The sequence below is a fragment of the Lagopus muta genome, chromosome 2 (genome assembly GCF_023343835.1).
Source record: "Lagopus muta isolate bLagMut1 chromosome 2, bLagMut1 primary, whole genome shotgun sequence".
NCBI lineage: Eukaryota > Metazoa > Chordata > Aves > Galliformes > Phasianidae > Lagopus > Lagopus muta.
Window position 1 is genome coordinate 89,652,238 of NC_064434.1, and position 12,831 is coordinate 89,665,068.

Here is a 12,831-nt window from a genome sequence, read left to right on the forward strand (position 1 = left end):
TCCTACATGATTGTCAAACAGAACGCTAATTAATTGCTTAATTAAAAGTTCAGTGGCTTTTCAGCATTATCCAGTAAGAACATGGACTGTGAATTTAATTTAGGCAAAATCCTAGGTTTGTGGAGTTGAGGTCGCACGGCTGTGGAAACCTAACTTTGTTAAAACCACCTTAAGCATTTTATAAAACCTTATTTTCAGGAGGCTGCCAAACACAGCAGCTATCCTAAGATACAGCAGTACAGTTCTATCACCTGACTAGGTGCTGTCTTTCTGAGGAAGACTGGGATATCATATATAGATAGGAGCGGTAGTGGCAACTGCACAAAACACAACCACCACTTCCTTCACCAGTTTACCCACTGTTCTCATACCTTTTCCCTAATATCCCTCCACATACTGCATAGAAAAGTAATACAGATAGTCATATTTGCAAAGTCCCTCAAAGGGAAAGATATCTTAGCAATGCAAAAGTAACGTTTCATGGTAAGTAAGTGTAATGAAAGTAATAGATCTGCGTTCGTTACTGATGAATTAAGAAGGGAATCTTTACAAAAGTGTATGTGAGCAAATGCTTTGCATATGTAAACTACTTAATTACTAATGAATTCACTCAGTTTATGATTCCAACTGAATTAAAAAAAACGGCATGACATACAAGGAGGACCGTTTTTGTTCGTGCAAATGTTGTAGAACTATTTTGACAGTCAGATAAAAATCTGAAGACAGTATTTTCTGAGTAAGGTAAAGTTAGATGCGTGTCCTCCAGGCATGAGCTGTGTATGTTTTTGAGCAACTGACTTGAATCTACTAAAGATTAGACATTAATATGAAATGTTTCAGTCTTCACTGGACTAATCCCAAAGTTTATAACAACAAACTACTGGCAATTGGGAAACTCCACTTTACAAATCCATGTAAAATGAGATTTTAAAATGCCACAGAGATCAAAACAGCACAAAAACAACCCAAGCCTGATTTTCTTGGCCAGTTCTTACCGTCACAGTTAGCGCTGTAACAGCTGGGATGCTGAATGTTGGATCACTACGCTTTTCTTGATAGACGACTCGATACAGAGTTATAACACCATTGGGAAACACAGGCTGGGTCCAATTCAACCGCGCCGAGTATGCACTTGTTGCTTGTGCTGAAGGGGCTGCCATGCCCCATGGAGAAGCCTCAAGAGTTTGGATTGAAGCCCACAGGCTATCCACTGACCCCACAGCATTTTGAGCTCTGACACGATACTCATAGAGAGTAAAAGGCTGTAGAGCATCAGATGCATCAATAAATTCCAAAGCTCCCTCAGCCCAGATGAACAAAAGCAGATCTTCTTGACTGCCCACAGGACGTCTGAAATGAAATCAAAGACAATTTATTTAAAATTGAAAATAACTTTTAACAGTCACACTGTAGCAGATAATGAATTTCAAAGTTCATCCTGCAGCTCACAAAAGTACAGAACACATTTTTATTCATTACACACATGCAAGCAACTGCTCACTCATCTCTGCAAGTATTTCTGTGAACCTGTGTTAGGTGCTCAGGTGTGAAAAAGAATTTTTGGCAATTATTTAATCATTATTCTCCTTCATTGAGAAGGATACCACAAAACACATTTCAAACAGGTGTGCTGTCACACTCCATGCTATCAGATTTGCATTATCTGATGGCACATTGTTCTTCCAGGATAGAGTACATCAGATATGAGAATTTTAAAATTTTGGAAAGCGAAATTTGAAATCTATTTTAGCTGAAAAGTGAAGACTTAGATTATAATATAGGTGCAATTTTTTCAGCATTTCTCAAAATTAAAACGTTACTGGAGGTATGCACCTTAGGATTGCTCACTTATGGAAAACTCACCCTAAATTATTATAGCAAAATGTTACGTAGGCAGTAAGGGATAAATATTCTAACATAGCCTCAAAACCAAAGTTGAACACTTCAATTCTAGTTTGTTCACAATAAACATCCCATTTACTCTTGCAAGTGGAACAAGCAATGTCTTGTGCATAAACAACTCAGCAGAATTTGCAGCCCTATCACAAAAACTCATTAGAATATCACAGAGTTCTTTTAATAATAAACGGTATATTTTTCCAGTGCTGTTTTTGTTTCAAAAATACAAACTTGTTCAAAAATACAAAGTAAGATAATATGAAGACAGCTAACTGTATAGGCTTTTGGATATGGATTTTTTTTTTTTTTACTTACCTTTTGTTGATTTATATATAGATTATACATACCCACACGTATTTTTATATTTAGCACACATCCCTACCAAATATCTGCTTACATCTGCTTGTGTTGAACCTGGAGATATTCTGGGTATCAGAGATGATTACAGATGAGCCTCACCCTTTTTCTAATGTGGCCTCTTCTAACACATTATTTACAGCAGATGTAAAAAGGAAAGCACTCATCTTCAAAACCAAGTTATCAAATCAATTCTTTCACTTGGCATAAAAATGTTTGTGTGAAATTAAGTTGGTTACATTTAAACACTGTGATAAATCTCAGTGACGGCTGTGCTGTACTGCAATGAATTTAAGTATTTTTCTTGCTGTTCACAAGAACCTTAACCTTTGCAAAACATAAAAGCACTTTCACCCTTCTTGCCAAAAACAAAAAAACAAATTACATTATCTGCCACATTTATTGCAAGTGGGGCAAATTTGCAGAAATAAAATTGGTTTGTCTCTACCAGGTGTCATCATCACTACACGCACACAGAAGCTGAAGAATATTTTTTTGGCAAGAGAAAACTTGCATTTTGCAGAATTCTGTTGGCTTTTATCTTTCTAGAGCACTGCTAGGTACTACTTGAAAAATATATAATGCAACTGTTTTTAAAAATGGATAATCTTAGCTGCTTTGTAATAATACATATCTACGTACATAAATAAAAATGTGAAAAATATAAAGAATCCATTTGTGTACGCATCAGTGTGTTCATTCTTTGTGCATACATAAGGCATGTATGAGCACACTGTTTTCTTACATGAAACAAGAAAATTTTTGCCTAATTCTGAGATAAGGCCGTATGGGCACTGTGTAGACTGTCTACCTCAGAACAGGACTTTTGAGGTAAGAGATCTCTTGTGTGGTAAAAGGTGCAAATTATAAGATGTGTTGATACTGAGAATTGTGTTCAACCATCAGAAGTGGTTGAAGAATGTCAAGTAGAACAAACCTGAAAGATTCCCTAGCAATTCTCTCTTGCAACACAATGAAATAGAATGGGGGTACAAAATTTCTTTTTGACCCCAAAATTCCATCAAATGTTTTTAGTATAAACCCAGTGCAGAACTATCCCTTGGATCTTGCTCACTGACTTAATATAAGGCACAATTCTGAATGCTGAACCACTACTACACCTTTTTCCCGCACCTAAATGCATAATCCTCTCCCTCTGTACTCAGAAAACATGCCTAAAGATCTCTGTCGATAATAGAGAGTATGTTATAGTGCAATAAAATTGCATTTAATACCTGTCTTGTCTGGCCAAGCGCTGTGGCACTTAAATGAATGCATACATTTATGTTTTATAAATTTTACAAAGTCTGTGATAAACAGTTTTTCACACTGGAAGATCAAATTTGCCACCAACTGTAATCTCATCCACAAGCAAATCTGTACAATGTAGTCTGGTTAAGTATTTAGATCTTATTACTGTTGAATATTTAATGAATGAAACTTATGGTTAGGTAAATGGTTCCATCTGTGATGCTAAAAACCAGAATATCTTCATGTATGAATAAACTTTGAACAGAAGTGGTTGAACAGTCTGTAATCATTTCAATCGTCTTAAGATTTAAGATTCAACTGCTCATTTAACTGGAAGTGTTTCTTATGTACAATGAGCTGCAAAGGAGAATAACATTTCCAAGAGCTGGAAGCTGTCTCTTAATCTACATAGTCTGATTTGCTGCTCACATTCGTTTTAAAGATGCTCAGATACAGTTATTTTTATAAGGGCAGATTCTCCCTGCCCCACAACCAATTGGAGCAAGATGACATGAAGAGGAAAATATAATCTTCTTTGTGACAGATGTCTAATAGAGCTATATGCAGAGGGCTGCAATGCTAACTGCAACTCTGACTCCTCAGCCGCCTCATGTAGAAGGGATACTCTGTGAACCCCTGAGGTCAATCCAGAATTCTTACCCACATATTTATCTGTCATTGTGCAACAAAAGTACGTGTTTGTGTGGTGCTTGTTGGCCCTGGAGTAAAACACTCTCAAATCATATTGGGGAGGAATAATGCAACATCAACAATAATCCTCTACAATTTTATATCCAACTAAACAAAGCAGCCTTACTTGCCGTTTAGTTACAAGCCTATACTATTGTTGCACGTATGTTTTAACATTTTTCTTTCTTTTTCTATTTACAATTGTTAACATAAAGAAAATCAACCAAAGGAAACTGAGATTACGGCATGCAATGCACAGTTAGTTAGATTAGGTATTATACCAATTACAGGTGCGAATAAAACTCTTCAGTAGTTCTTGTACCCCTTGATACATTCACCCATAATGGTTAGATCTGTGTGCCTTGTCTCTGGTGTAGTTCACATTTAAGACCACAAGTGTAAACAGTGAAGTTTTCATACAGAATCAGCTTAGAAGCCCTCATAATGCAAGTTAGAACAATCAACAACCATGGAGACATCTCCTCTGTCTAAAATTGCCTGTTTTTTCTGTGTCAGAATTGCTCAGCTAATGAGAGCTAGATTACAGACTCACATATTTGTACTAAATAACATAATCTTGCAGAACTTGATGCTGAGACTTAAGCACAAAATTCAGAAACTCCCTTAAGCCAGATATGAACCCAACTCCTTATAATTTTAAAGGCAATACTGAGTCACCTCCTACATCCTACATGACGTGCTGGTGGTCTTTAGAGAGCAGCTCCATTAGCTGATGTTACCTGTGTCTTATTAAAAGAAGAAATACATCACTTATTTCCATAATACTATTTTTTTCCAGAGCAAAAGGGTGTTGCATAATGATGAATGAAAAGAGGAGTAGAATGGGGGATTGTCTCATGGACCACATCTTATCATTCCCATCTCTTCTAAGCCATAGTCCTTGCTAGAAAACTTTAAAAGCCTCAGATCTGTGTTTAAGATTGTTACATGAATACAAAATAAAACACCATGGTCTCTATTATCTTAGACTAGTAGTTTAATTTTCAGTTTCTAACAAAATGGCTGCAAACACACCAGTGATTTTACAATTTGAGGCGCAAGCATGAGTCTTGTCATTTTAATGCAAAGATGTGCACGCACATGCACTCTAACTCCCCAAACATTCCAGGTTTAATGAATTTATTTTGGTGCAGATGCAGTAAGAAAAAGGTACACGATGAAGAAAAAAATACATGCCATAACTTCCCATGGAAATAATGCAGCCTTGCTGCTATAACAATGTAAGGCTATGTGTGGCTACAAAATGAAAAAAAACCTATGTGCTTACATCCCATTTCTGATTTTTTTGCAGCTATCTGAGAAAGATTTGATATTGTTGTTGTCTAAGCACATTTAAACTTCAGCTGAAATAACTGCCAAGTGATTCATGCCTATGTAGGTGAATATAACGATTGTATCTGGAGCCCCAGTGCGCCATTTTCATTTCACTTTAAATAAAAAACAAAATGTATCTATGTCAGTCAGTGCCCTTCTGCTGTACTCAGAGGTATCAAACAGGCTACAATTATGATTGTGAAGTGATTGTGTCACATTGCAGGAAGGTTTATTGCTTTTGAGTCTGCTAGGCAGTAACACATTCTGTTTCATATTACTCTTTATATCATTGTTTGGCTGTGACTAGAATAATCAAATGCCATCAAATGCTGTCAAATTCAATTTACAGTATTTTTCATTGAAGCAGGCTTTCTGCATTATATTTCCTGTTTTCCCGTTCTATGGCTGCCATGGAATAGCAGCAGTAATCATCAGCTTTATTTACAAAACCAACAGACTGAGGACATGTCTTAGGCTATAACACACACTTTGTTTCTCTTTTTACAGGAGGGAGACCTGGTATTTTTTGGTCAGACAATTAAAAAATAGCAAACAAAAGGACATTTCAAGAGAGTGGGAATTTTTAGAGACTACTAATGTACTTATCATGAAAGTGAATTTACATCAATAAACACTGCAGATTCAAAAAGGTAATTTGGTTCTCTGTCTTCTCAGTTGGAGCTCTAATATGGTAAAACATCCCAAACTCTGTGTAAGAAGTCAGGTTCAGCCCAGCATGTGCTCACCACACATATTTGTAGTTGGAAAAAAACCCAGGAACTTCAGAGTTTTAATTCCTGTCCAACATGTGGCTTGAGTTCTATGTCCTCTGACTTTCTAAAGCTATTCTGGAAGGATCTCTTCAGGAAGGTTTTAAAGGATCAATGGGCACAGCGCTCTGCTACTTTGATACTTCCCTAAACACAAGTATCTATGTAGGAAAATCTTCACACAGAACTTATGAAGCCCCTCAAAGGGAGTGAGAATGTCAGTCAGCCTTCCAGACAGCTGAGAATGAACATCAAGGAACATAAAGAGCTGTAATTTAATTGGAAGATTTTATAGAATGAAACTGTGCTATAATCACACTCCAGATTACTTGCTTACTTAACAACAGGAACATAATTCCTCTTAGAAAATTGTTCTGTGTTAGGAATCCAAATACCGTTTTTGGGTTTGAAAATTTCAAGAATACTGAGTTACTCCTGTTTCCACTCCACATTTCTCAACTGACTTATCAGTGGGCTGAAGAATGTACCTACTGGTGTAAGTAACCACAATAGGAGCAGCTATGTTACAATTTTTATCTGTCCTTTCAAATTTTTGAAAATGTATTTTCACCTGCTTTTTGTTATTTGAAGATCTGGACTGTGATTCTTCTCTCAGTTTTTATTCTCAACACGTCCATCCATACATAGCATCTTAACACAACGTTCGGAAGGAAAGGAGAAAAACTTTATCGTATACTTCCATATTTTTTTTTTACCTCCTAATGTAGCAAGGAATCAAGCAGTTCAGTATGGCTATAGAATCTGAGGTGATAAAGCATTTACCTGTGAATAAAGTAGTTGGTAATGATGCCATTTGGTTTCTTAGGTGGTGCCCATTTCACTTCTATGAGTGCAGATCCCATTGCTTTAACGGTAGGTGGGCTCAATTCTAGAGGAGGCGCTTCAGCAGTTCTTGAATATGTGCAACCACCCACTCCACATCCACCTACAAAACCCAGAAATTTGTTCAGAGATGAGAGTTTCTTCCTCAACAAAACAAATCATTTTAAAAGTTCAAAACACAGGAAAATAAATGTATTCTCCAAGTAAACTCCATAGAGGGCTACATTTACATGATGAAGACAGTAAATCATCCAAGGAAGCAAAAACCAAGAGGACACTTTATGAGATGTGATAAAATAAAAAATAAAAGGTATTTAAATAATCACTGGTTGGGGTTTCTTTTCCAAGTTAAATTATTTAGATGTTGCTTCAAACACTGTCTAATCACAACTGTTATTCTGCCCCCATAAAACTCTTTGGGATCTCCTAATGGTCTTTATAATGTGCAACAACGTCCCCAGGCCAGTAAGATAAACATCAGTGATAGAATCTTAAAATAATGTTTTAAGAGAAATTTGAGGAGGAGCCAAGTGGGATTTCAGTAACATACTAGAATGACAGTGACAGAATCTCCTTTTTTTTCTTCTATTAGCCTCAATTTTTTCTTTGAGATGTAGTTCAGGACTGAGCATTTCTAAAGTAGGCTACCAGAAATAATAGATAATACAGTAAAAGAGGATGAATCTCAGGGCAAAAAGCTCCTGATGAAATGCTGCCTCATTTCACCCACTTTCATTATTAAACACTCATTTAAATAAGTGCAACTTCATCAGTGAAGTTCTCCTGACTTTCTCCAATACAGGTGTGAAGATAATTGGTTCCAAGGTATCACTGTAGAAAGATTTGAATAGGATTTTGAAATTTTCTACTGAGTTTAAGAAATTTTGTAATCTTTAGGCTCTTCCATAGTATCTTTATGATTACTGTATCTTCCAGGTGAACAGCTGCAGAACCCATTTTGTTCTGTGTGCACATTTTCAAAAACTGTTAAGCTATTTGTGAAGAGTTTGTAATAAAATTGCACATAGTGGGTAAAACTCATTTTTTAAATCTCCATGTAAATTATTCATGATATAACATGGAGAAATATTTAATGCTACATTCAGTGCTAGGCTTTCTTTTTACTAGGTAAACATTTCACTCTGATGTAGAAATAGGATTTTATCTGTTCTGCTGAGTTGAATCTGTCTGGCAAATCTCCATTTCCTACCAGTCACAGAGGTGAGTCTTTTAAAAAAACCTCTTACCATTCTGGCATGCTTGTATTCTTATCTCATACAGGGTGAAGGGATCTAGGCCATCCACAAAAGCAAAATGTGCCTGACCTGCTGGCTTCACTAGCAGAGAGGGACTGCTTGCATTCAGTAAAACGTTGTATTCCAAAGGCGTATCGACAGTGAATATCCCTGTTGTGACACAGAAGAACCAGTGATTATCTGAAATACACCAGTGTAAGACAACTTCAAAGAGACATTCATCATATGCAATTTTAAAAGCAAGCTCCTCTGGAGGTTTTGCCTACAGCCTCTTTCGGAAACTAAAACCATTTAAATATAAGCCGAAAAAGATCCACCTGCAGATCACAACTGGAGGATACACATTACAGTCCTTAGTTAAAAATCAAAATTCTCTTCAGTCAATTCAAGTGTTGCAATTGCTACTTTGGGGAAGAGGAGCGACCTTATAACTGAGAATCAGGCTGCTTTTATTTCTTTATTTTGGAGGGCTAACAGCTACTAAGCACCGCTTTTGGAGTACAGAGTCATATGATCAAAGAAGTGAATTGCCACCATTTAGCAAATTATCCCTTGTTAGCCCAGCAGCAGTACCTCCGTGTAGGTGCTTAGCCTACTCTACTAGGCAAGTACAATACACTAGTTTAAGGCAACAAACGTGTCATTTCAGCTGGTATAAAACAAACTGTCAATTTCTAGTTTTTGTTGAAGGAAAATGAAACTGATTTTTACTCTTGTTTGAATTCAGACATTTTTTTCCTCCCTATTCATCTTCCCATGCTGTCAATTACTTGTTTTCAGTTCGGCTGAGAAGCTGAAAAATCTATCAAGAGAACAAGCTAAGCCATATGCCATCCCTTCAGAATGACTGGCAGAGGTTCCTGGCTCTTCTTTCCTCCTGCATGGCTTTTCAAAGATTTTTTGTTTGCTTCTTTGTTTTTCTTGCAAAGGGCATGCAGAGTACAACTACATTAGACTGCAGTTCTTTGCCTTGTCTGCACCTTGAGAATCTTTCTGTAACATTGGAAAAGAAGCCCATTCTTTCTCCTAATTGTGGCTTTGGTGTTTTTCTTTGTCTGGGTTTATACTATTATTTTGCAGCTATTAAGAGTTTTTTTTTCTAGTGTGGTAGATATGCACATTAACTGGAAAAAAATAATTACAAGAAATTGGAGCGATTTCAAATTTCTGTATGGTGCTATAAACAACTGATATACTTTGGAAGATTAGAAAGATATTTGAAATGCCAAGTTTTCACAATTATCGAAAGAAAAATGGGACGAAGATCCCCCTTCATATAAGAATATGCTGCATCACTAGAAGCTAGACAAAGGAAATGCTGTTACTCTAAGCAGCTGAAAAAAATAGCCCTGTAGTGGATGCATGGCTTCAAGCTGATTCAGATCATCGGTTCACAGGAATAAAGTGGATATTGATATTAGTCGCTGAAGAAGAGGTGAAAGCAGAACAAGACAGAAAGTAGAAAAAATACAAAGGTAAAATTTTCTTTGTCAATACAAATTTTTAAGGAAAAATAATGAAGAGCTGAATAATAGAAGGATAATTTTTAAATTGTATAGGATACTACAGAGGAAAGCTGAGAGATGATCTTAAAATATAGTATAGGGTAAGCTCATCCTCTGGGGAAAAAAAAAAAAAAAAAAAAAAAAAAAACACCAGAAAACTTATGAAGTTGAACTGTTCAGAATGCCTGGTTTCCCAAGGAAGATTAAATACAAGAACTACAACTGAATCCAATCAGTAATATGCTGCAAAGGACACCTAGTTCGAAATATGACTCATGTCCAGCATTCAGTCTATATATCAGCAGGAATGCTAAAAAGAAATCTGAAATGTTAAATGTCTCCTAAAACTTGCAAATATATTAGGAATTATGTTGCTAATAAGCATATCCAGCAGAATAAAATATTTTGAGGAAGCAAGCAAGAAATTGCAAAAAAAATTACAGAGGTACCCTGAAAAATTCAAATATTCACTTGAAATCTTTCCACAGTTTGATGAAATTCACTGAATGCTAAAGATCAGAGGATCACTTCATAATCTAAAAAATAAAGAAATAGACTCATACAACACAGTAGTGTGTTAAGAAAAAACCTTGCATATTCCAGAATCGCCTTTAGCATCTGCAGCCAGTCTGCTGCTACTATGTGTGCTCTGATGACTGAAGGAAACAAAATGGGCATATTTGTAAAAGTCAGATGGGAAACCACATGACTTGGTTAGTTCCAGAGTTCATAAATTTATGTCAGAATAAAAGGAACCGTAAAAGCACAAGTGAACCAATTTACCCTAAGTGCAAATGGCAGTTTTGTTATTTGGTGTCAAAGTTAGCATGAGCACAATGACAACCTGCCATAACACATTTTCATGTTCACTAAAGAACAAGGATTTACTTGGTTAATATTCCCAGCAATACTCTTCTTCATAATTTACAACAACTAGATGCTGATAGGTTATTTAACATTTATGAAGTTAAGATGTAATCAGAAAAACCCTGATTATCTTTACAAATAAAAAAGTTAAATTATTCCACTTTTTTTTTTCTCTGCGACTTCATTTCACAGCAGGTGCACACTCTGCAATGGGACAAGTCAATCAAATGAAACCTTGTTTTTTGTAGGCATATTTGGGTAATGTTTAATGCACAATTCTGTGCAAAAGCTCTGCAAATTCACTTTGACTTCAAAACTGGGGTAACTCATAAAATAAAATCTGTAGCACGAGATTCTTAGAAGTGGGACAAAAGTCACTTTCTCTGTTACAGACTGATCACTAAAAATCTCTTTGAAGTCAGTTTATGAAAAACTGTTGAACATGATGTGAAAGTCCATCACAACTTAAGCAAAATAGATGAATTGTTTCAGTTATAGTCAACAAATACTAAAATAAGGATATAATGTCTTTTATGTAAAAAAGAAAAAAGTGAAAGGATAAAGACTAAATTAATATGTTAATATTTAATCTCACACAATAAAAAATATGTTTGGTTTTCTGAGATTAAGTGCTAAAATTAATCTTTATGTATCCAGGTATCTCATGCTGGTTGTATCAAGTGTTCCCAACAAGACTGGGGAGGCAGCAACAATGGAGTTGCTGATTACTTTCAGGATGCAAAACTATGAACGTGGAGCTTGAAAAATTTGGCCTGCAGTGATGTGGTGTGAACACTAGTTTATGTAATAAACAAAATAGAGGAAATATAGCATTGCCTTAGCAAAATTTGGTACAATTATTAGATCATTTTGATCGTTCTTCTGAAACAAAGTGGAAACCCGGTTAGTTGGTGAACCTAAGAGATTAAGTTTAGAGACAAATGACATTCAAGTACAAGGTTTGATCCAAACAGGAATAAAGTAGGAATCAAGACGTGTTACGTAACCTTCACTCTGATTTGCTAAAGCAATCTGAGAAATGGTTGAAGTAGAGTTTTAAAACATGATGAAAGAAGACATTTTAATCTGGATAATCATTAGTGTGCGATGTAAATAACGCAGGAGCAGACGACAGAATCTTACCTCTTTTGAGCTTATTATTACCAGCAACTGAAGATATCTAGAAGAATTAGGCCCACAGTGAGGACAAGTGGGGTTGTCAGTGAGTTGCAATGCAGGATGGCTACCTGCCTACCCATCAATAATATCTATGGAAATGCCTTAGGAGATTTGTGTGTTGTTTGTTTGTTTTTTCAATACAGCTTTTCTGCTTCAATCTGTTGTTACCTAACCTGGCAAGCAGCTGAACACCACACAGCCTTTTGCTCACTCCCCCACTCCTATTGGGATGGAAAAGAATTGGGAAAAAAGTAGAACTTGTAGGTTGAGATTAAAACAATTCATTAAGTCAGAAAAAAAAGGAGAGAAATAACATAAATTATAATTATATAAGTATACACACACATATACATATAAATGTGTGTATACATAATATAAATACACATACAAAACAAGTGATATACAATGCAATTGCTCACCAGTTACTAATTGATGCCATTCCCTGAGCAGTGGCTGCTCCCCAGCTAACTCCTCTAAGCTTTGTTGTGGTTTTTTTTTGGTTGGTTGGTTGTTGTTGTTTTTTTTTTTCCCATGTTGTCATATGGCATGGAATATCCCTTTGGCCCACTTAGGTCAGCAGTCCTGGTTCTGCCCCTTCCCAGCAACTTTTGCCCCCCCCGCTCCCCTCACTGGCAGGACAGTATGAGAAGCTAGAAAACTGAAATGTCCTTGGCTCTGCACATCACTGCTCAGCAGCAACTAAAACATCATTGTCTTATCAATATCATTGTTCTCCTAAATCCAAAACATAGCATCATACACTATGAACAATATCAATTCTGCTCCAGATAAAACCAGGACACTATCCATGACACTAATGGTTCTTCCATAATAATTGTAAAATATCCTTCTCCAACATGTCAGTGAAATGTACTGTAC

At 36.1% G+C, this 12,831-nt stretch overlaps 1 protein-coding gene across 1 annotated transcript in view; it reads right to left on the reverse strand.

Moving 5' to 3' along the window:
* The window catches only part of USH2A (usherin), a 391,434-nt gene that overhangs the window by 50,999 nt on the left and 327,604 nt on the right, over positions 1-12,831 (reverse strand). The window contains exons 59-61 of the mRNA XM_048935557.1: positions 8,393-8,551; positions 7,086-7,248; positions 996-1,350 (exon numbers count right to left, since the gene is read on the reverse strand). Of these exons, the coding sequence (XP_048791514.1) occupies positions 996-1,350; positions 7,086-7,248; positions 8,393-8,551 (677 nt within the window). The remainder of the gene's footprint in view (positions 1-995; positions 1,351-7,085; positions 7,249-8,392; positions 8,552-12,831) is intronic.